The sequence below is a fragment of the Seriola aureovittata genome, chromosome 23 (assembly GCF_021018895.1).
Source record: "Seriola aureovittata isolate HTS-2021-v1 ecotype China chromosome 23, ASM2101889v1, whole genome shotgun sequence".
Classification (NCBI taxonomy): domain Eukaryota; kingdom Metazoa; phylum Chordata; class Actinopteri; order Carangiformes; family Carangidae; genus Seriola; species Seriola aureovittata.
Window position 1 is genome coordinate 7225016 of NC_079386.1, and position 26318 is coordinate 7251333.

At 33.8% G+C, this 26318-nt stretch overlaps 1 protein-coding gene and 1 long non-coding RNA gene across 2 annotated transcripts in view; one reads left to right on the forward strand and one right to left on the reverse strand.

The window, feature by feature from the left end:
* LOC130164121 (pyruvate carboxylase, mitochondrial-like) overlaps positions 1–10791 on the forward strand; it is a 293836-nt gene extending 283045 nt beyond the window's left edge. Inside the window, exons 25-27 of the mRNA XM_056368580.1 lie at positions 6524–6664; positions 6976–7077; positions 7680–10791. Coding sequence (XP_056224555.1) covers positions 6524–6664; positions 6976–7077; positions 7680–7829 — 393 coding nt within the window. The 3' untranslated portion in view covers positions 7830–10791. The remainder of the gene's footprint in view (positions 1–6523; positions 6665–6975; positions 7078–7679) is intronic.
* LOC130164123 (uncharacterized) overlaps positions 7694–26318 on the reverse strand; it is a 63420-nt gene continuing 44795 nt past the window's right edge. Inside the window, exon 3 of the long non-coding RNA XR_008826571.1 lies at positions 7694–7811. This is a non-coding gene — a long non-coding RNA (uncharacterized LOC130164123). The remainder of the gene's footprint in view (positions 7812–26318) is intronic.

Consider the following 26318-nt stretch of genomic DNA (forward strand, 5'->3'; position numbering starts at 1 on the left):
TGTCCATACTGAAAACATCATTCACACAGTGTAGGTTGGAAAAAGTATGTGAACCTCCATCCTAATGGCATTTACAAAAGCTAACTGGAGTCAGGAATAATCAAATCTGGAGTCCAGTCAATGAAACCAGATTGGATGTGTGTGTATGTAGCGTTAAGCCATATTTAAGGATTTACTCTCGTTGAAATGGGGCACCAGTCCTCTGGGAGGACAACAATGAATTACTTCATTGCCAAATTTATCAATCTCATATCGGAAGCCATGACTTCTCGATTCAATGGATCTCCAGTCTCTACGTCAAAAGAATACAACAGGACAACAACTGGGTGTAAATAAAGGAGTTTATTTAACTAAACTACTATGTACAGAGTAAATGCAAGGTGTAATAATCATAAAGATGAAAATAATAATGAAATGAGCAGTGTGATGAGTTGGCAATGGTGGGAGAGAATATGTTATGGCTATACACTATGACTATACAGCTAATGATGCTACATCTACGAATTATGTTTGATAATTAAATATTGCTATATTTCGGCATCAACCCAGTCATGAGCAGAGTGTTAAGACCGGCCTACTGTGAGTTGCGCTGTAGCTGGAGACCCTCGGCTGGAACCCAGGTGGCTGTGGTTGCCGTGGTAACCCTGGAGACGCGGGATCTAGGTGGATTCTCCTGGAGGCCGTGTCCCGTTATCACGATGACGGATTCTGCCGGTGTCTCAGCGGTTCAGCTCTGGTGGAGTTTGTCAGGAGACTTTCTGTCTCGGGCACTCTTGATTTCTGCTCGGCTTCTCTGCAGGCGGTCGTGCAGATGTGTTATGTGCTGGTGTCTCTTGCGGGTTAATGCGAAATAAACTCTAATGCTCTTCACTTTGGTTGGATAACTTTAGAGGAGACTGGTGTTGACCAGATGACTCTAAAGTTGTCAAAATCTTCAAAAAGGAAAACTTGATGATGATTTAAAGTTACAAAATTACTCTGAGGCACTTCTGCTGCTTTGGTTCAGTTGGTCCTGACTTGGCTTATAAAAATAAAAGATCGCGCATGTAGATAAAAATCATGTTACTTGTAGCTTGTGGCAAAGAAAAATAAAAGACGCGAAAAGTGCAAAAATGACTTAGAGCCATGAGTTTGTGGCGAGCAGCTTAGAGCTAAGAGTTTACATGGCTACAGAGCCGGGCTTTGAGCCGGGACTCTGAGCTTTGAGCAAAGTTCTCAGCTTCTAGTTTCTGCATCGTTTCTCGCTTCTCGCATCTTCTTGTCGTCCTGATTTAGGCTTAGGCCTGGTTTTGGCTTCTGAACAGGCTTAGGATAGGCTTAGAAAATAGGCAATAGGCTTAGAAAAATAGGCCATAGGCTTAGAAAATAGGCTATGTGTGAATTGTTCACGACTGTTTTATCCCCTGGGGGCTGGCGCATGTTTCATGGGCGTCACCCATCTTCTCCTGTGTTTCCACTTGGAGAAGAGAGTAATTTTCCACTGAACTTTTAGAATAATTTAAATCTAGAGTTTACTTATAAACTCGCACATCCTTCTTCCACCATGACCACAAAACATTAAATGGAATAACATAAAACTACTTGCACTAATAATAGCAGAGAGGAGTAATAGGAGTGTTGATTTCATATTACATCCTTCAAACCTGGAATTAATTATGATACAAGTGGTTAATTGATCAAACAACAATATAAACATTTCCCAAAGCTAATAATCTATAGATATGGATTACACAGCAGTTCTTCGACTGTAATAATAATAATCTGCACATTCTGGATGTCATGTATTGTGTTACCTTGTGTGAAGGATGCTGACAGTATGGTCACATGAAGGACCTTGTCTTAAAATCTACATGTTACATTTCAAACATTCTATGGGATAGAAGTTTGGGATTAAACTATTACATAGGAACATCTCATGAGTTAGAGAACAGTTAGATATTTAATTTTACATTCATCCTTTGATCTGTGTCTGTGAAGAGTGTCACTGCTGGTCACTACCCAGGATTGGAATGTGGGTTGTAGTTTATGACTCTTATCTAGAGAGGGACAGAGGAAGAGAGGTTGGTGTGTGTGTGTGTGTGTTCATGCATGGCACAGACAGGCCAGGATTCACATCTTAGTGTTAATCAGTCCTTTTTGTTGTTACTTGTCCTATACAAGAAACAATCAAATATCACTTCTCCAGTTATCTGGTGTCCATTGGTTGATCCTCTGGAGCTGACCCTTTGATCTTTGGTCTGGTTCTGTGTTGTTCAGCCATGCTAACAGCATGGTCTGTTTGTGGAAGAGGGGTCCTTTGTCTCTGTTTCCTATCAATCTGATAGTTTGATGGTGGAAAGAGTCGCAAATAGTCAATTGTGAGTCCGTAACTCTGCATGTCCTTATAATGAACTTCCTTAATGGCTTGTGACTGATGCCAGGCCAGTATGTACGCTACATGTATTACAGCTACTTTAACTTATAAAATAACCACTCAAACATTTTGGGCTCCCTAATCACAAGAAGTATCCTCTGATTTAACCCGTGCCTTAAAAAAGAGACCTCAGAAGACTTGGGATCCAGAATTGCTAATTTGAAACAGTTTCAATATTCACAAGTCCACAGTCAAACTGTCTATAAATAGAGCCCTAGTTCTGTGGCTAAACTAAAGGTTCAAAGTAATTATTGAAGCTGGTTAAGAGCTGGCACCATTGAAAAAGCCACTGCTCTCCAAAAAAAGAAAAATCACTGCATGTCTGAAGTTTGCCAAATAAATTCCCAAGTCTATCAAGGTATCTAACAGGATAATGTCAGGGTGGCTGTCTCCTCAGTAGAAGATGGGTGATGCAGCATCTCAATGACCCTAAACATCAAAGTAAAGCTACGACAGAATGACTTCAAACAAAGAAAATCCACCTTCTCCAGTCAGAGCCCAGACCTTAATCCAACAGAGATGCTGTAAAATGACCTTGAGGGCTGTTCACACCAGACATTTTGAGACTATAGTATATAAAGAGGAGTGGACCATAATTCTTCCTGAATATTGTGTAAAGGGAGGTTTGACCAGTTATTAAATCCAAGGGTTCACTTATTTTATCCAATGTTAAATTGGTGTGTTCAATAGACACAAAAGATTAAAATGAAGTGTGTGCTATCAGCTCAAGCTCATTGCATTTGTCAATACATGTGGCTTAGATGATCAAATCACATTTTATAATCAAACTCCAAAGGATTCACATATTTTTCTTGCCACTGTGTGTAGTGTGCTCACACTGGAAAAGTGGAACAATTAAGTAACCTCAAAAAAGTCAGTATTAAGTAAGTGTATTGTTGGTGCTGTTTTGTGTCACAATGCAATAAACAAAGGGAATGGAGGAAGTACCCACAGCTGGAAATATTACAATGATTGCAGATGGTGGAAAACAAAGAAAGTATAGAAAAAAGTACATCTTTGGAAAAACATTTAACTTTCTCTGTTTAGTTGAATTGACCGTGCTATTCCATATGAGTAGTTTTAAAGATGTATTGCAGCGCATTTCTATTTATACACTAACTAACAATACTACTATAGAGTAAGAACTAGTATATAGTACATGCTGTATAAAATTAGGAGTGGTATTATGGAATTGGGACACAGCTTGGGTCTCTGAGTTAACATGCACTCGTAGTGTGTCATTAGTGGCAGAGGCCAGTTGTAGAAAGTAAAGAATTTATTTTTACCTTTTACATCGTTTTATCTTGATACAGCTTTTCTATTTAGCTAAATGACTGGATGTTTTCTGTGTTTCTACATGCTAGAAAAAAGAAAGATGAAATATTTGTGAGCTTCCATTGAACACAAATTTAATGAAGCCTGGCATTTTACCTGATACTAGGTTACAAATGAAAGCAGTTTATTGAAGCCAACCACAGAGGAGGTTTAGTGTAGAGAGAATTAGTGTGACCACTAACATCCATGTGTAACAGGTAGGAGTAACCTGCCAGTATGTGAGCTTGTCATTTTCATTTTTACAAGTGAAAGTCTTCATGCATGTCTGATGTTTTAGATATCGACAGTGCATTGAAGTCATCTTTGTAGCTCTGTTTAAAACTGGCGTACATGCACACGGTTACATCTTTGACAAAATCATCTTCAAAAGATTCATACATTTTGTGCAACTCTTCAAAGAGACATGTACTGTATTTTTCATGGGAGCAGTTGTGAGGAGATGTAGAGTAGAAGCCACACAGTTGGGAAAGGGAAGGCAGTTTTGTTTTTTGCAAAGAGCTGCCAAGATCCCCATTAAAAACAGCACAGGTTGGAGAGAGGTTCAGTGTAAAGGAAGGTGGAGAGATGAAGATTAGTGCCAGAGAGAAAGCACAGACATGCAAAGAAAGGTTTTGTTACCAGATACTCAGAAAGGGAAATAGATGAAGAGTCAGAGCACCCAGAAAAAGAGAGAGGCAGAATGAAATTGAGATCAATACACACCTGCAGCAGCGTGTATTTTTGTCTTTGTGCAGAGACTTAGTTTGGAATATCAATGGAGACTCAGCTGAGATGTCAATGTGAAAAACAAAAAGGATGACAGGGGAAGCGTCGAGGAAGAGGGGTGGATAGACACAGAAAAGGGAAGACAACTGAAAAAAAGAGAAGCTGAAAGAGCCAGATGAGGGGAATTAATAATGGCATGAGAGACAGAGTGGCCCCAGAAATAGGTGGCAAAATAACAATACGAAATGGAAAACTGTGACACATGGGAGAACTGATATTGAGAGAGATTGAAAGCCAGAGAGAGGAAGTTGGACAAATGGAAAGACGGAAAAAAAATTAGTTTCCGACCGATGAGACGAGATTTGAGCAGAGGTGTGAGATAAATGAAGAAGTACAGTGGCCTGTGTCGAGGGAAAGACTAGCAAGACAACACAACAGTGACCAGAAGTGATGTGAGAAGGAAAGAGCTGTCTGGTGTTGATACAGAGAGGGAGAGTAATGTCTTTGTTTTGAAATAACACTGTTACAGGTGGCAGGTAAAGTTTAGAGGCTAGGAAAATGTTTTTATATCCTCAAATCTGCCATCGCTTCTCTCTTAAACTCTCCTGTCTGTCTCTCAGATTGTCATTCTGTCTACACCACTTCTCCCCCTCTTTGATGTCAGTATTGGTGTGTCTGCAAACACACAGATAGAGATACAGTGTACACCCATTCATGTCCTGTTTATTTTTGCTACCCTGAGGTAACAAGTGAAACTGCAAAGTGTTTACACCTTACCGTAGTGTTTTTACAAACAGTATATAACTTCTGTATTTGTATCTCTTTTCTCTACAGATTCTATAAATAAGATTAATCTTACCATCTACCTATCTATCTATCATCTATCTAAGATGGTACCATCTTACCATCTTACCAGGGCTGCAACTACCAAGTTTCCAGAATCCATTCTCAGAATCTATTTAGCTGGACTCCAGAACCCCAAGTCATATCTTAAAATATCTTAGGCTCATGTTTGTATTTTTACTGGATAAATTACTAAAACTGCTGGCTTAACACCTCACCCGCTTGGCACAGTTCAAATACACTCAAACAGTGAAAAGTGATGTCATGAGCAACTATACCACTATAAGTGGTGTTGTATATTGCTACAAGCTCATTTCTCAGATACATCAGAATGTGAAAAGCTGAGGTTTTGTCCAAATCCATGTCATCTGGTAAAGCTGCATTAAAAAATAAGTGACAGTTTGGTCTGGCCCAAATGAACTGAGCTACCTCAATCAGGTATCAAGATTATAGTTGATTCATATATTAATTAAATTACTTAATGTTTCATGAATAATACAGGACATATGACGAGAGAAGAGGAACAAGTGTAAATAATAAAAGAAATGATGACTGAATTCGATTTAGCTGCTTCAGTTTCAGGGTCCTGATACTGTGAATGCCTCCCTGTTACACTGTCATGTTTGACTGGGACTCTTGAATAGAACAGAGCCATCTATAATGTTATTAGTCAGATCTGTGACTTCCCTGCTATGACAAGGCAAAATGTCTCCTGTGAAAAAAGACTGTTGAGGAGCTTCATCCTTTCCCATTCAAAACATGACTGTTCCTGTACAATTGAGTTAAACACAAATGGGCAGCTAATGAAAGCTGACAGGGAGTCACTGATTTAATGAAGTGAAATTCAAAGAAGAAAAATGACTCATCAGTGTAAAGTACAAAACTCTCTCAGCATACAATAGTAGTTTATTTGATTAATGTATTAAGCCATTTAAATGAAGTGAGGCTCAATGAGATTCTCATGGATTGGCAACTGCTCTTTGTTTCCATACCCTCCCAACAAAGTGCATGCTGGGAGATATTGCAACACAATGGGAGGGTGAAAAGAAATAAGACTAGAAGGAAACATGCTGCTTGTCTCACCCCACTAACTTCACTCTTTAATTTCATCAGGCTGTGCAGTCTGTTTTTATTGCTTTGGCTGAGCATGTGTATTAATTTACATTTTCTCAGATAATCTCATGTCTCTCCTTTCCTCCCCCAATCTCTGGCTTTGTTTTATCTCAGGTGGAGCTGGAGAGAGGGAAGATCCTCCACATCAAGGCGCTGGCACTGGGCGACCTGAACAAGGCCGGTCAGAGAGAGGTCTTCTTCGAGCTGAACGGACAGCTGAGATCTGTGCTCGTTAAAGACACCTTGGCCATGAAGGTATGCAGAGGAGGGATAGTTGTCAGTGCAGGTCAATATATAGATGGCTAGAGGGACTGAGGGGATGGAAAGGTTCTCATTTTCTATGTTAAACCTAAATCTAAAAAATCTAAAAAATCATTTGACAATCACAAGTGAATTTTACAAATCGCTGTGAGGGAAGATGGAGGCTCATCAGGGAAAAATGTTTGAATGGGTGGTTGAACAACTATATTGATGGGTCATTGTGTGGATGAGTGAATAAATGGGAGGCATGTATGGATGATCATCTGGACAGATGGATGCATGAAATCTCTTTTCCCTCCACCCAGGAAATGAAGTTCCATCCCAAGGCTCAGAAGTCCATCAAGGGTCAGGTGGGAGCACCCATGCCTGGAAAAGTCCTGGAGGTCAAAGTGGAAGTCGGGTCCAAGGTCAGTTTATTGTCAACTCCTTCTTTACCCTCAACATTTCAGATTTGATTACCTTTGCTTAAAGGGTCAGTTCGCTTAAAAAAAACAAACAAATTGACACTTAATTCTAGTAGTAGCTAGCCCTGCAGATAGTTTTAGTTTTATCTAATTATCTAGTTCCTGATTGAAATCATTTTTTACTGTATTTTAAAGGTTCTTGTATCTAGCATTTGGAAAGATTGGCTTCCTTTGCTAAATTAACTAAAAGGGTTTTTAATTATTGATGTGTTTATTCCTGAAAATAAAGTATCAAGAAAAATGTCATTTGTCAGCCTTACCAAAACAATTTTTCAGACGCCCCCCAGCCCTGTCCACTTGAGATTTCTGCCTCTACACCAGTGCAGTGAAAGTGTGCTGCTGGGTATTGTTTCAAAACGTTTCAGTGCTGATAAAAATGCTACTTTTCTGATTCTTTGCTTTGAGGAATATAAATAAAATCTTCTTGTGGTTAAACTCTTTGACTGTACTTTTCTTGTTAACCCTCAGCTACAGCGCTTGTTCAGTGGTCTGTACATTTGACTCGTGTTTTTAATGCTCTGTGAATTATCTTTATTATCATGAAGGTGGAGAAGGGTCAGCCGCTGTGTGTCCTCTCTGCCATGAAGATGGAGACCGTGGTCAACTCCCCGTTGGCCGGGACCATTAAGGCTGTCCATGTCACGGCCGACGCCTCCCTGGAGGGAGATGACCTGATACTGGAAATCGAGGAGTAGAGTGAGAGGGCAGAAGGAGGGAGGGGGAAGTTAGACAATCTGATTTAGGAAATTGTGAAAGGTGAAGGAACATGATTTTTTTTTTTTTTTTTTTTAAAGAGGAGGATAAGGAATAACAGGAATCCTTTAAAGACATAGATCTCTTCTGTGGTAGTACTGTAGGATATTTTGGCCCCAATTTGTACATAGTCTGTTCAGTTACACTGGGGACACAAAATGAAGCATAACATATATACAGACCTGATGGGTGCAAAGAGCAGATGATATGACAATCCTAATGGAAATTCCTTACTGAATTGTACCACTACTCAGTCTGCATGTAATTCCCTAGATGTGGTGATTAGATCAAACAACAGTACATCTTCTAATGTCCTGTCAACTTGTGGAAAAAAAACATTTTAGAATAACATCCAGTATATTTGAATTGTTATGCATTCCACTTAAATGCTAGTCTTAAATGTGATATTCTATAATGAGCTAACCATGTGTAACACTAACAGGGCCATAACATCTACTTTCCACAATTTCCATTTCTAAGCTGTTGATGTTGCCTAATATATTAAAGCTGAGTGGGTGAAACGATTTTGTCTTTGTAATCAGCGGGGTTCAGAGGGAGGACAGACTTGAGGATGTATTACCAAATCATTTTTTCATATGGGAACATAATTTTCGTTTTTAGCATGTTTGCCTTTGCAACACATTATCAGTCTCTTACATGAGTCACTGTGCATTCTGGGAATGTGTAATCACTGGTTGCAATTAGACTCACTTTTATTTTTGTATGTAAAAAATTTAAACAAACTGATCTTTGTAAAAGAAAAAGTACAGGGGGTATATTTAAAAAAAACAAACAATGTTTTGACTAACCTGTTTTATTTGATAAAAATATTTTCACAATAAGAGCACCACAAAACAAGTGGCACCATTTTAGGTTGACATGGACACAGATAAATATGCCAGAAATATTGCACCAAAGTGAAAAATTTATTCTGTTACTGTATCAGTAATAGTAGACGGTTTTATTTTTTAAAGATCCGTGCTGCTGTTGAACATGTTTCCCCACTCGTACCTGTCTTAAAATCCCCAAGCAGAGGCAAGTTGTCGTAACATTGTTAATATGAAGCTGTGGGCCGCATTGGAATCACCCAAACAGGATTAGAGATGTGATTTTGACGTACCCTGGTGTAAATGTGACTTTCACGATCCTAAGACAGCAGTAGGGTGCCCCAACCTAACCAGCTGAGCTCTATCTGCTGTATCAATTGAGACGTATTAAGTCACAGAGTCTTAAGGTGGCTTTTAAGCCCTTTTTAAGTGTCTGGTTTAATAGTGCGATGTTGGAAAAGTTGTCTGGGCAGCAGTTTCACCCTGTCTTTTCAGAACCAGGCAGAGATTATGGTGAATGGTCTTCTGTCTGCATGGGGATTTTAATGCTAGGTGTAAATGGGATTACATGGTGGTGTAATGGAGGCGTGTGGTGTTATTTTCTGAGGCTCTGCTGATTAATTTATGAATTAATTCTGTCAAATGATGTGAAATTAGCCGGACTAATAAGAGACTCTGGAGACTCCCAGTAGCAGCACTCAGCTTTATATTTCTAATGCGTGTGAGTGTGTTTGCATAAATGAGTCTAAATGTCTGTGTGTATTGGTTCAAACCAATTTTAAGACAAAGTCAACCAGTCCCCGTAATGTTGCACCTTCATGCTAACACTGCACGTTGGTGTGGCTACGTCTCCATAGTAACACTATCCAAAACATTTAATAGCAATGCAGCAGTGGCTCTACTCAGCTGTCAGATGATGGTGTTAAATACTGAAATTAGACTTTGTTCTAACTCCACTAATGTCAGCTGCAGGCCTCTTAACTGTCCGAGGGTCTTACATCTGAAAGTGATCTATGCCGAACTGAATGTGCACCTACCCTGACTAGTGAAAGTAGACAGTGATCACATATCAAATACAGTATAAAAGGAATTGTCACTATCTCTTTGTAATACAGTGGAGCGGGGTGTGTTTGGGACAGCGAGCCAGAAAAGACAACAGCTTACTCTCCAAAGCCTCTGTGCACCTTGGACAGAGCACATCGATTGAAAGCACACAAAATTGAACTTGAATCACTTTGTATTCGACTGGATTGTTTCCAGAATTTTTGCACCATTACCTCTGAGAATGAGTCCCCTTTTGAACTATGCCTCAATACTGAGCAGCGCTGCCATACTTAATTAGAACACTGATACGTCTCCTCACTCTCCCAACCCACCGCAATGCTTCACTGTACCTCCTGGCTGTATCAATCTGTAAGAGACGGAGATAAAGTGGTGGGAATGTATGGATGAGTGTTTTTGACAAGCTGTTGCACAAGAATATAATGGTCCCTCATCCTCTCCTTTTTAGCTCTTTTCACTCTGCTTTTCCTCTCCTTTCCCACCACAGTGTAAATTTGCACATGTAAAATGTTGGCCTCAACTCATGCAATTATGTAAACTGTATCGCTGTGTTTCTCTGTCTTAGCCAGCAATTGCAATATACTACTGTTCAATGTCTGGGGAAAAAGAATGAATCAGAAAAAGTACACACAGCTGGAAAATGTTATTTGTTTCAGACAGGGGGATATAAAGTTGACCTATTCTTGAGCTCATGCGATCTTGAGGTGAACTGTCGCAGAGCATGAAAATAGGGTCTGTGACATTTCTATTGCTTTCATTTGTTTTTATGAAACCAACCAAACTGTTTATTTACTCTTTCAGTTTAGCAGGCGTGACCGCCTGCAGATTCAAAATGTCTGTGGAATTTTTTGTCATTTCTACATAATCCTAGTTTGAAATCGACATTTACTTGTTGAGGGTCTTAGTATGTTCCTCAGAGCGACTATGAGCTGGAGCCCACAAAAAGGGAAAAAAATAAAAGCGATAATTGTTTTTGTTCTATCTGTACTTACAAATAAAGTTAACTGTAACTGAACTTCTTGTGTTGGTGTGTAATGCATATTTTCACAGCAGGCATGAAGACTCAGGTAAAGGCCAGTGTTGGATGATGTTTTTTAAGAACAAATATTGTCACCACAAATCAGCCGAAAATGTATATTTTATCTGAAAGCTTAAGTCCCACATCACATATCAAGATTTCGAATCATCGCTCTTTCAGAATAATGTGTCCAACTAGTAATTAGATTTCAAGAATACATTTTCAAGTTGAAAAGACTTCTCTCGCAAGCCAAAATCCTTCTGATCAATGCAAGTAATTTAGCCTGTGCAATTTTCTCACATTTATTACCATAATGTGACAGGGATATAGTGGATTGTTGGAGCCACACTGTCTTTGGGTTATTTTACACAAGCATGCTCATTCTGCTCTCTCAGCCCACACTCCCTGCTCATCAGAATTCACTTCTCTGATTGGTGCTTTCCAAACAAGTTAATTCCTGGATGTGGATCTACACTGACGCCCTGCTGTCTCTTAAACAGGTTCTATAGATCTGATTGAGGACTGATTAACCACAGTAAATCAATCAAGTATATTGATCAGCTGCCACCTCCACTGTTAGGTGTGTGATTGCTGAGGAGATTGATTAAGCTTGCATATGGACTGGGGGAAGCTTGAGTATCGCTGATATTAATGCACCACAACGCCATGCATGACTGGCTTGTCACCACTTTGTAAACTGGGTTAACTGGAAGTGTTGCTATGGCTCCAGGATGAAAGGGTAGCCTGATACTTAATTGTCTCCAGATTAAATCACAGGGGCAATCTTGTAACACGATGGATGTTATGACCCACTTGTCAACTGACTTGAGTGACAGCTTTGATTAATAGCATATGTGAATAGAGGACTGGAAGAAAACAGTCCGCCTGTGATGACCCCGATTGGTTCGCTGATATCACCAGAAACGAAGTATTCGGACATCTGTGACTAAATTCATCATTTTGATAAAGCAGAATATATTTTGTCCAAGTGCAGAGAAAAACTTTGATGAGAACTATTTCACAAATCACCCACCTGAAGTTTTCTTCAGTTTATGTCCTTTTAATCAGAATACTGAAAGTCAATCTATTCCCATGAAGACAACAAACATTCCCTGCTCTGACAATCTAATTCCACAATCAAACATCTATATAAAATAATCTTTAATTCAAGCACACATGTACCAACGGGTTCCTGTGGCTTTAACATGCTATCACACTGTGTGCGACATGCAGACTATCGATGGTTAGGCATTAGACACATTTACAACAACAACAAAAGAGTCCTAAATTCTCACTTAATGAGGTCTCTGGTGGTATCCTTGTGGTCAAAGCAATAATTTGTGTTTCAATTGAATATTTATGCAGTGATAATGATCGCATTAATGGGAGGCCTACTAATCTACAATAACAGATTAGTCTGTTCCCATGGCAATGGTGATACAAAGTCATTGAGAGGAAATTGGATCGTTATGAATATTTAATTCCATTTTTTATGTGTGGGACAAAACTTCAAAGTAAGTGACACTTCCCAAATTCTTTAAGTAACAGAGACTTCCAAAATGAGGCTAAACTCTCTTAAAGCTGTATTCCCTGTTTGGTCCACTGTGGGCATCAGTAATCACACTGTGTTGAAGAAAATTGGGAGTTTAGCAGCGTAATGATGGAGCCTACTTTTGTTAAAGGCACCCTGTGGAGTTTTCATTTTAAACCAACTGTTTTGTTTAATTCAACATTTTTCACAAATTGTGAATCCTTAAACAGGTTGAATACATTCAAAATCTTACAATGACGACAGCAACTAACAATTATTTCTATTTTTTATTAACCTGTTGATATATTGATTAAGTATAAAAATGTTTGTAATGACAAAAACTGTCTATCGCCATGAAATGTGTTTTGAACTGCTCAACCAATAGTCTAGAACCCAAAGGTATCAATCAATTATCATTGATCATTTGTTCCATAAAATGAAAAATGTCCATGCAAAATTCCTTTAGCCCAAGTTCATGTTAACAGAGCACTCATTGTATATTTAATTGACTGTCACAGGAGCAAAAGAGAAGCTGTGAATCGCAATGAGAATATCTGGCTTTAGAGATTATTTAAATGCAAGCAAAATAATAATAATAATACTATGCTAAGGCATTGACAACAGAGTATAGTAAGTCATGAAAATGCCAAAAAACTTCATAGTATAGTATGGCATAAAAAGTCATAAAAACATAATACTATGCTGAGGCATTGACGACAGAGTATAATAAGTCATAAAAATACCAAAAAACGTCATAGTATAGAATGGCATAAAAATGCCAAAAAACGTCATAGTATAGTATGGCACAAAAATCGCAAAAAAACAACATAGTATATTAAGGCATAAAAGGTCATAACAACGTCATAGTATGGCAAGGAATCAAACAACATAGTATAATAAGTCATAGAATGGTATGGCATGAAAATGCCAAAAAACGTCATAGTATAGTATGGCAAAAAAAACAACGTAGTATATTAAGGCATAAAAATTTGTAACAATGTCAGAGTATGGCAAGGAATCAAACAACATAGTATAATAAGTCATAAAAACGTCATAGTATAGTATGGCAAAAAATGTTGAAAACCGTCATAGTATAGTATGGCATAAAAAGTCATAAAAACATAATACTATGCTAAAGCATTGACAACAGAGTATAGTAAGTCATAAAAATTCCAAAAAACGTCATAGTATAGTAAGTCATAAAAATGCCAAAAAATGGCAGAAAAACAACGTAGTATAGTATGGCATAAAAGGTCATAACAACGTCATAGTATGGAGAGGAATCAAACAACATAGTATAATAAGTAATAAAAATGACAAAAAACGTCATAATATAGTAAGTAATAAAAATGCCAAAAAACGTCATAGAATAGTATGGCATGAAAATGCCAAAAAACGTCATAGTATAGTAAGTAATAAAAATGCCAAAAAACGTCATAGTATAGTATGGCAAAAAATGGCAAAAAAAACAACGTAGTATATTAAGGCATAAAAGGTCATAACAATGTCATAGTATGGCAAGGAATCAAACTACATAGTATAATAATTCATAAAAATGCCAAAAAACGTCATAGTATAGTATGGCAAAAAATGGCAAAAAAAACAACGTAGTATATTAAGGCATAAAAGGTCATAACAACGTCATAGTATGGTAAGGAATCAAACAACATAGTATAATAAGTCATAAAAATGACAAAAAACGTCATAGTATAGTATGGCATAAAAAGTCATAAAAACATAATACTATGCTAAAGCATTGACAACAGAGTATAGTAAATCATAAAAATGCCAAAAAATGGCAGAAAAACAACGTAGTATATTATGGCATAAAAGGTCATAACAACGTCATAGTATGGAGAAGAATCAAACAACATAGTATAATAAGTCATAAAAATGCCAAAAAACGTCATAGTATAGTAAGTCATAAAAATGCCAAAAAAACGTCATAGAATAGTATGGCATGAAAATGCCAAAAAACGTCATAGTATAGTAAGTCATAAAAATGCCAAAAAACGTCAAAGTATAGTATGGCAAAAAATGGCAGAAAAACAACGTAGTATATTATGGCATAAAAGGTCATAACAACGTCATAGTATGGCAAGGAATCAAACAACATAGTATAATAAGTCATAAGAATGACAAAAAACGTCATAGTATAGTATGGCAAAAAAAAACAACGTAGTATATTAAGGCATAAAAATTTATAACAATGTCAGAGTATGGCAAGGAATCAAACAACATAGTATAGTAAGTCATAAAAATACCAAAAACCGTCATAGTATAGTATGGCAAAAAAATGTCAAGCTATAGTAAGGTATAAAAAGTCATAGTATATTAAGGGATAAAACCAATAAAAAAATGTCAAAGTACAGTAAGGCATAGAGCATCATAGTATAGTAAGTCATGATAATGCCAAAAAACATCATAGTATACTAAGGCATAAAAGGTCATAACAATGTCATAGTATGGCAAGGAATCAAACAACATAGTATAATAAGTCATAAAAATGACAAAAAACGTCATAGTATAGTATGGCAAAAAAACAACGTAGTATATTAAGGCATAAAAATTTATAACAATGTCAGAGTATGGCAAGGAATCAAACAACATAGTATAATAAGTCATAAAAACGTCATAGTATAGTATGGCAAAAAATGTTGAAAACCGTCATAGTATAGTATGGCATAAAAAGTCATAAAAACATAATACTATGCTAAAGCATTGCCAACAGAGTATAGTAAGTCATAAAAATGCCAAAAAATGGCAGAAAAACAACGTAGTATATTATGGCATAAAAGGTCATAACAACGTCATAGTATGGAGAGGAATCAAACAACATAGTATAATAAGTAATAAAAATGACAAAAAACGTCATAATATAGTAAGTAATAAAAATGCCAAAAAAACGTCATAGAATAGTATGGCATGAAAATGCCAAAAAACGTCATAGTATAGTAAGTAATAAAAATGCCAAAAAACGTCATAGTATAGTATGGCAAAAAATGGCAAAAAAACAACGTAGTATATTAAGGCATAAAAGGTCATAACAATGTCATAGTATGGCAAGGAATCAAACTACATAGTATAATAATTCATAAAAATGCCAAAAAACGTCATAGTATAGTATGGCAAAAAATGTCAAAAAAACAACGTAGTATATTATGGCATAAAAGGTCATAACAACGTCATAGTATGGAGAAGAATCAAACAACATAGTATAATAAGTCATAAAAATGACAAAAAACGTCATAATATAGTAAGTCATAAAAATACCAAAAACTGTCATAGTATAGTATGGCATAAAAAGTCATAAAAACATAATACTATGCTAAAGCATTGACGACAGAGTATAGTAAGTCATGATAATGCCAAAAAACGTCATAGTATAGTAAGTAATAAAAATGCCAAAAAACGTCATAGTATAGTATGGCAAAAAATGGCAAAAAAACAACGTAGTATATTAAGGCATAAAAGGTCATAACAACGTCATAGTATGGCAAGGAATCAAACAACATAGTATAATAAGTCATAAAAATGACAAAAAACGTCATAGTATAGTATGGCATAAAAAGTCATAAAAACATAATACTATGCTAAAGCATTGACAACAGAGTATAGTAAGTCATAAAAATTCCAAAAAACGTCATAGTATAGTAAGTCATAAAAATGCCAAAAAACGTCAAAGTATAGTATGGCAAAAAATGGCAGAAAAACAACGTAGTATATTATGGCATAAAAGGTCATAACAACGTCATAGTATGGAGAGGAATCAAACAACATAGTATAATAAGTAATAAAAATGACAAAAAACGTCATAATATAGTAAGTAATAAAAATGCCAAAAAAACGTCATAGAATAGCATGGCATGAAAATGCCAAAAAACGTCATAGTATAGTAAGTAATAAAAATGCCAAAAAACGTCATAGTATAGTATGGCAAAAAATGGCAAAAAAACAACGTAGTATATTAAGGCATAAAAGGTCATAACAATGTCATAGTATGGCAAGGAATCAAACAACATAGTATAATAAGTCATAAAAATGACAAAAAACGTCATAGTATAGTATGGCAAAAAATTTCGAAAACCGTCATAGTATAGTATGGCATAAAAAGTCATAAAAACATAATACTATGCTAAAGCATTGACAACAGAGTATAGTAAGTCATAAAAATTCCAAAAAACGTCATAGTATAGTAAGTCATAAAAATGCCAAAAAACGTCATACTATAGTATGGCAAAAAATGCCAAAAAACATCATAGTATACTAAGGCATAAAAGGTCATAACAACGTCATAGTATGGCAAGGAATCAAACAACATAGTACAATAAGTCATAAAAATGCCAAAAAACGTCATAAAATAGTATGGCATGAAAATGCCAAAAAACGTCATAGTACAGTAAGTCATAAAAATGCCAAAAAACGTCATAGAATAGTATTGCATGAAAATGCCAAAAAACGTCATAGTATAGTATGGCATAAAAAGTCATAAAAACATAATACTATGCTAAAGCATTGACAACAGAGTATAGTAAGTCATAAAAATGCCAAAAAATTTCATAGTATAGTAAGTCATAAAAATGCCAAAAAACGTCAAAGTATAGTATGGCATAAAAAGTCATAAAAACGTCATAGTATAGTAAGTCATAAAAATGCCAAAAAACGTCATAGTATAGTATGGCATAAAAAGTCATAAAAACATAATACTATGCTAAAGCATTGACAACAGAGTATAGTAAGTCATAAAAATGCCAAAAAACGTCATAGTATAGTAAGTCATAAAAATGCCAAAAAATCGTCATAGTATAGTATGGCAAAAAATGCCAAAAAACGTCATAGTATAGTATGGCAAAAAATGGCAAAAAAACAACATAGTATATTAAGGCATAAAAGGTCATAACAACGTCATAGTATGGCAAGGAATCAAACAACATAGTACAATAAGTCATAAAAATGCCAAAAAACGTCATAGAATAGTATGGCATGAAAATGCCAAAAAACGTCATAGTACAGTAAGTCATAAAAATGCCAAAAAACGTCAAAGTATAGTATGGCAAAAAATGGCAGAAAAACAACGTAGTATATTATGGCATAAAAGGTCATAACAACGTCATAGTATGGCAAGGAATCAAACAACATAGTATAATAAGTCATAAGAATGACAAAAAACGTCATAGTATAGTATGGCAAAAAAAAACAACGTAGTATATTAAGGCATAAAAATTTATAACAATGTCATAGTATGGCAAGGAATCAAACAACATAGTATAGTAAGTCATAAAAATACCAAAAACCGTCATAGTATAGTATGGCAAAAAAATGTCAAGCTATAGTAAGGTATAAAAAGTCATAGTATATTAAGGGATAAAACCAATAAAAAAATGTCAAAGTACAGTAAGGCATAGAGCATCATAGTATAGTAAGTCATGATAATGCCAAAAAACATCATAGTATACTAAGGCATAAAAGGTCATAACAATGTCATAGTATGGCAAGGAATCAAACAACATAGTATAATAAGTCATAAAAATGACAAAAAACGTCATAGTATAGTATGGCAAAAAAACAACGTAGTATATTAAGGCATAAAAATTTATAACAATGTCATAGTATGGCAAGGAATCAAACAACATAGTATAATAAGTCATAAAAACGTCATAGTATAGTATGGCAAAAAAATGTTGAAAACCGTCATAGTATAGTATGGCATAAAAAGTCATAAAAACATAATACTATGCTAAAGCATTGCCAACAGAGTATAGTAAGTCATAAAAATGCCAAAAAATGGCAGAAAAACAACGTAGTATATTATGGCATAAAAGGTCATAACAACGTCATAGTATGGAAGGAATCAAACAACATAGTATAATAAGTAATAAAAATGACAAAAAACGTCATAATATAGTAAGTAATAAAAATGCCAAAAAATGGCAAAAAAACAACATAGTATAGTAAGGCATGAAAATGCCAAAAAACGTCATAGTATAGTAAGTAATAAAAATGCCAAAAAACGTCATAGTATAGTATGGCAAAAAATGGCAAAAAAACAACGTAGTATATTAAGGCATAAAAGGTCATAACAATGTCATAGTATGGCAAGGAATCAAACTACATAGTATAATAATTCATAAAAATGCCAAAAAACGTCATAGTATAGTATGGCAAAAAATGTCAAAAAAACAACGTAGTATATTAAGGCATAAAAGGTCATAACAACGTCATAGTATGGTAAGGAATCAAACAACATAGTATAATAAGTCATAAAAATGACAAAAAACGTCATAGTATAGTATGGCATAAAAAGTCATAAAAACATAATACTATGCTAAAGCATTGACAACAGAGTATAGTAAATCATAAAAATGCCAAAAAATGGCAGAAAAACAACGTAGTATATTATGGCATAAAAGGTCATAACAACGTCATAGTATGGAGAAGAATCAAACAACATAGTATGATAAGTCATAAAAATGACAAAAAACGTCATAATATAGTAAGTCATAAAAATACCAAAAACTGTCATAGTATAGTATGGCATAAAAAGTCATAAAAACATAATACTATGCTAAAGCATTGACGACAGAGTATAGTAAGTCATGATAATGCCAAAAAACGTCATAGTATAGTAAGTCATAAAAATGCCAAAAAAACGTCATAGAATAGTATGGCATGAAAATGCCAAAAAACGTCATAGTATAGTAAGTAATAAAAATGCCAAAAAACGTCATAGTATAGTATGGCAAAAAATGGCAATAAAACAACGTAGTATATTAAGGCATAAAAGGTCATAACAACGTCATAGTATGGCAAGGAATCAAACAACATAGTATAATAAGTCATAAAAATGACAAAAAACGTCATAGTATAGTATGGCATAAAAAGTCATAAAAACATAATACTATGCTAAAGCATTGACAACAGAGTATAGTAAGTCATAAAAATGCCAAAAAACGTCATAGTATAGTAAGTCATAAAAATGCCAAAAAACGTCAAAGTATAGTATGGCAAAAAATGGCAGAAAAACAACGTAGCATATTATGGCATAAAAGGTCATAACAACGTCATAGTATGGAGAGGAATCAAACAACATAGTATAATAAGTAATAAAAATGACAAAAAACGTCATAATATAGTAAGTAATAAAAATGCCAAAAAAACGTCATAGAATAGCATGGCATGAAAATGCCAAAAAACGTCATAGTATAGTAAGTAATAAAAATGCCAAAAAACGTCATAGTATAGTATGGCAAAAAATGGCAAAAAAACAACGTAGTATATTAAGGCATAAAAGGTCATAACAATGTCATAGTATGGCAAGGAATCAAACTACATAGTATAATAATTCATAAAAATGCCAAAAAACGTCATAGTATAGTATGGCAAAAAAATGTCGAAAACCGTCATAGTATAGTATGGCATAAAAAGTCATAAAAACATAATACTATGCTAAAGCATTGACAACAGAGTATAGTAAGGCATGAAAATGCCAAAAAACGTCATAGTACAGTAAGTCATAAAAATGCCAAAAAACGTCATAGTATAGTATGACAAAAAATGGCAAAAAAATAACGTAGTATATTAAGGCATAAAAGGTCATAACAACGTCATAGTATGGCAAGGAATCAAACAATATAGTATAGTAAGTCATAAAAATACCAAAAACCGTCATAGTATAGTATGGCAAAAAATGGCAAAAAAATGTCAAGCTATAGTAAGGTATAAAAAGTCATAGTATATTAAGGGATAAAACCAATAAAAAAATGTCAAAGTACAGTAAGGCATAGAGCATCATAGTATAGTAAGTCATGATAATGCCAAAAAACATCATAGTATACTAAGGCATAAAAGGTCATAACAATGTCATAGTATGGCAAGGAATCAAACAACATAGTATAATAAGTCATAAAAATGACAAAAAACGTCATAGTATAGTATGGCAAAAAAACAACGTAGTATATTAAGGCATAAAAATTTATAACAATGTCAGAGTATGGCAAGGAATCAAACAACATAGTATAATAAGTCATAAAAATTCCAAAAAACGTCATAGTATAGTATGGCAAAAAATTTCGAAAACCGTCATAGTATAGTATGGCATAAAAAGTCATAAAAACATAATACTATGCTAAAGCATTGACAACAGAGTATAGTAAGTCATAAAAATGCCAAAAAACGTCATAGTATAGTAAGTCATAAAAATGCCAAAAAATGGCAGAAAAACAACGTAGTATATTAAGGCATAAAAGGTCATAACAACGTCATAGTATGGAGAGGAATCAAACAACATAGTATAATAAGTAATAAAAATGACAAAAAACGTCATAATATAGTAAGTAATAAAAATGCCAAAAAAACGTCATAGAATAGTATGGCATGAAAATGCCAAAAAACGTCATAGTATAGTAAGTAATAAAAATGCCAAAAAACGTCATAGTATAGTATGGCAAAAAATGGCAAAAAAACAACGTAGTATATTAAGGCATAAAAGGTCATAACAATGTCATAGTATGGCAAGGAATCAAACAACATAGTATAATAAGTCATAAAAATAACAAAAACCGTCATAGTATAGTATGGCAAAAAATGGCAAAAAAATGTCAAGCTATAGTAAGGTATAAAAAGTCATAGTATATTAAGGGATAAAACCAATAAAAAAATGTCAAAGTACAGTAAGGCATAGAGCATCATAGTATAGTAAGTCATGATAATGCCAAAAAACATCATAGTATACTAAGGCATAAAAGGTCATAACAATGTCATAGTATGGCAAGGAATCAAACAACATAGTATAATAAGTCATAAAAATGACAAAAAACGTCATAGTATAGTATGGCAAAAAAAACAACGTAGTATATTAAGGCATAAAAATTTATAACAATGTCAGAGTATGGCAAGGAATCAAACATAGTATAATAAGTCATAAAAACGTCATAGTATAGTATGGCAAAAAATGTTGAAAACCGTCATAGTATAGTATGGCATAAAAAGTCATAAAAACATAATACTATGCTAAAGCATTGACAATAGAGTATAGTAAGTCATAAAAATGCCAAAAAATGGCAGAAAAACAACGTAGTATATTATGGCATAAAAGGTCATAACAACGTCATAGTATGGAGAGGAATCAAACAACATAGTATAATAAGTAATAAAAATGACAAAAAACGTCATAATATAGTAAGTAATAAAAATGCCAAAAAAACGTCATAGAATAGTATGGCATGAAAATGCCAAAAAACGTCATAGTATAGTAAGTAATAAAAATGCCAAAAAACGTCATAGTATAGTATGGCAAAAAATGGCAAAAAAACAACGTAGTATATTAAGGCATAAAAGGTCATAACAACGTCATAGTATGGTAAGGAATCAAACAACATAGTATAATAAGTCATAAAAATGACAAAAAACGTCATAGTATAGTATGGCATAAAAAGTCATAAAAACATAATACTATGCTAAAGCATTGACAACAGAGTATAGTAAGTCATAAAAATGCCAAAAAACGTCATAAAATAGTATGGCATGAAAATGCCAAAAAACGTCATAGTATAATATGGCATAAAATGTCATAAAAACGTCATAGTATGGAGAAGAATCAAACAACATAGTATAATAAGTCATAAAAATGACAAAAAACATCATAATATAGTAAGTCATAAAAATACCAAAAACTGTCATAGTATAGTATGGCATAAAAAGTCATAAAAACATAATACTATGCTAAAGCATTGACAACAGAGTATAGTAAGTCATAAAAATTCCAAAAAACGTCATAGTATAGTAAGTCATAAAAATGCCAAAAAAACGTCATACTATAGTATGGCAAAAAATCGCAAAAAAACAACATAGTTTATTAAGGCATAAAAGGTCATAACAACGTCATAGTATGGCAAGGAATCAAACAACATAGTACAATAAGTCATAAAAATGCCAAAAAAACGTCATAAAATAGTATGGCATGAAAATGCCAAAAAACGTCATAGTATAGTAAGTCATAAAAATGCCAAAAAAACGTCATAGAATAGTATTGCATGAAAATGCCAAAAAACGTCATAGTATAGTATGGCATAAAAAGTCATAAAAACATAATACTATGCTAAAGCATTGACAACAGAGTATAGTAAGTCATAAAAATGCCAAAAAATTTCATAGTATAGTAAGTCATAAAAATGCCAAAAAACGTCATAGAATAGTATTGCATGAAAATGCCAAAAAACGTCATAGTATAGTAAGTCATAAAAATGCCAAAAAACGTCATAGTATAGTAAGTCATAAAAACGTCATAGTATAGTAAGTCATAAAAACATAATACTATGCTAAAGCATTGACAACAGAGTATAGTAAGTCATAAAAATGCCAAAAAACGTCATAGTATAGTAAGTCATAAAAATGCCAAAAAAACGTCATAGTATAGTATGGCAAAAAATGCCAAAAAAAAAAAACGTCATAGTATAGTATGGCAAAAAATCGCAAAAAAACAACATAGTATATTAAGGCATAAAAGGTCATAACAACGTCATAGTATGGCAAGGAATCAAACAACATAGTACAATAAGTCATAAAAATGCCAAAAAAACGTCATAGAATAGTATGGCATGAAAATGCCAAAAAACGTCATAGTATAGTAAGTCATAAAAATGCCAAAAAACGTCATAGTATAGTATGGCAAAAAAACAACGTAGTATATTAAGGCATAAAAGGTCATAACAATGTCATAGTATGGCAAGGAATCAAACTACATAGTATAATAATTCATAAAAATGCCAAAAAACGTCATAGTATAGTATGGCAAAAAAACAACGTAGTATATTAAGGCATAAAAGGTCATAACAACGTCATAGTATGGCAAGGAATCAAACAACATAGTACAATAAGTCATAAAAATGCCAAAAAAACGTCATAGAATAGTATGGCATGAAAATGCCAAAAAACGTCATAGTATAGTAAGTCATAAAAATGCCAGAAAAAACGTCATAGTATAGTATGGCAAAAAAACAACGTAGTATATTAAGGCATAAAAGGTCATAACAATGTCATAGTATGGCAAGGAATCAAACTACATAGTATAATAATTCATAAAAATGCCAAAAGACGTCATAGTATAGTATGGCAAAAAAACAACGTAGTATATTAAGGCATAAAAGGTCATAACAACGTCATAGTATGGCAAGGAATCAAACTACATAGTATAATAATTCATAAAAATGACAAAAAACGTCATAGTATAGTATGGCAAAAAATGTCGAAAACCGTCATAGTATAGTATGGCATAAAAAGTCATAAAAACATAATACTATGCTAAAGCATTGACAAGAGAGTATAGTAAGTCATAAAAATTCCAAAAAACGTCATAGTATAGTAAGTCATAAAAATGCCAAAAAACGTCATAGTATAGTAAGTCATAAAAATGCCAAAAAACGTCATAGTATAGTATGGCATAAAAAGTCATGAAAACATAACACTATGCTAAAGCATTGACAACAGAGTATAGTAAGTCATAAAAATGCCAAAAAACGTCATAGAATAGTATGGCATGAAAATGCCAAAAAACAACATAGTATATTAAGGCATAAAAGGTCATAACAACGTCATAGTATGGCAAGGAATCAAACAAAATAGTATAATAAGTCATAAAAATGACAAAAAACGTCATAGTATAGTATGGCAAAAAATTTCGAAAACCGTCATAGTATAGTATGGCATAAAAAGTCATAAAAACATAATACTATGCTAAAGCATTGACAACAGAGTATAGTAAGTCATAAAAATTCCAAAAAACGTCATAGTATAGTAAGTCATAAAAATGCCAAAAAACGTCATAGTATAGTATGGCATAAAAAGTCATAAAAACATAATACTATGCTAAAGCATTGACAACAGAGTATAGTAAGTCATAAAAATGCCAAAAAATGTCATATTATAGTAAGTCATAAAAATGCCAAAAAACGTCATAGAATAGTATTGCATGAAAATGACAAAAAACGTCATAGTATAGTAAGTCATAAAAATGCCAAAAAACGTCATAGTATAGTATGGCATAAAAAGTCATAAAAACATAATACTATGCTAAAGCATTGACAACAGAGTATAGTAAGTCATAAAAATGCCAAAAAACGTCATAGTATAGTAAGTCATAAAAATGCCAGAAACGTCATAGTATAGTATGGCAAAAAAGGGCAAAAAAACAACGTAGTATATTAAGGCATAAAAGGTCATAACAATGTCATAGTATGGCAAGGAATCAAACAACATAGTATAATAATTCATAAAAATGCCAAAAAACGTCATAGTATAGTAAGTCATAAAAATGCCAAAAAACGTCATAGTATAGTATGGCATAAAAAGTCATAAAAACATAATACTATGCTAAAGCATTGACAACAGAGTATAGTAAGTCATAAAAATGCCAAAAAACGTCATATTATAGTATGGCAAAAAATGTCGAAAAAACAACATAGTATATTAAGGCATAAAAGGTCATAACAACGTCATAGTATGGCAAGGAATCAAACAAAATAGTATAATAAGTCATAAAAATGCCAAAAAACGTCATAGTATAGTATGGCATTAAAATGTTAAAAAACGTCATAGTATAATATGGCATAAAATGTCATAAAAACATAATACTATGCTGACGCATTGACGACAGAGTATAGTAAGTCATGATGATGCCAAAAAACATCATAGTATAGTAAGTCATAAAAAATGCTAAAAAACATCATAGTATAGTAAGTCATAAAAACGCCAAAAAACGTCATTGTATAGTATGGCGAAAAATGTCGAAAAGGGGCGTCGTGTGGCGTAGTGGTCTAAGCATGTGTAGAGGCTACAGTCCTCGCTGCAGTTGGCCCCGGTTCTAATCCCGCATCGGACGGCCTTTCGCTGCATGTCATTCCCCCTCTCTCTGCCTCCCCGTTTCCTGTCTCTCTCCACTATACTTTCCAACAAAGGCATAAAAAGCCCCAAAAAATATACTTTAAAAAAAAAAAAAAAAAAAATGTCGAAAAAACAACATAGTATATTAAGGCATAAAAAGTCATAACAACGTCATAGTATGGCAAGGAATCAAACGTCATAGTATAGTATGGCATGAAAATTTTAAAAAACGTCATAGTATAGTATGGCATGAAAATTTTAAAAAACGTCATAGTATAGTACGGCAAAAAATTGCATAAAAACAACGTAGTATATTAAGGCATAAAAGGTCATAACAATGTCATAGTATGGCAAGGAATCAAACAACATAGTATAATAAGTCATAAAAATGACAAAAAACGTGACAGTATAGTAAGTCATAAAAATACCAAAAACCGTAATAGTATAGTATGGCATAAAAAGTCATAAAAACATAATACTATGCTAAAGCATTGACAACAGAGTATAGTAAGTCATAAAAATTCCAAAAAACATCATAGTATAGTAAGTCATAAAAATGCCAAAAAACGTCATAGTATAGTAAGTCATAAAAATGCCAAAAAACGTCATAGTATAGTATGGCATAAAAAGTCATGAAAACATAACACTATGCTAAAGCATTGACAACAGAGTATAGTAAGTCATAAAAATGCCAAAAAACGTCATAGTATAGTATGGCAAAAAATGGCAAAAAAACAACATAGTATATAAGGCATAAAAGGTCATAACAACGTCATAGTATGGCAAGGAATCAAACAACATAGTATAATAAGTCATAAAAATGACAAAAAACGTCATAGTATAGTATGGCAAAAAATTTCGAAAACCGTCATAGTATAGTATGGCATAAAAAGTCATAAAAACATAATACTATGCTAAAGCATTGACAACAGAGTATAGTAAGTCATAAAAATGCCAAAAAACGTCATAGTATAGTAAGTCATAAAAATGCCAAAAAAACGTCATAGTATAGTATGGCAAAAAATCGCAAAAAAACAACATAGTTTATTAAGGCATAAAAGGTCATAACAACGTCATAGTATGGCAAGGAATCAAACAACATACTACAATAAGTCAT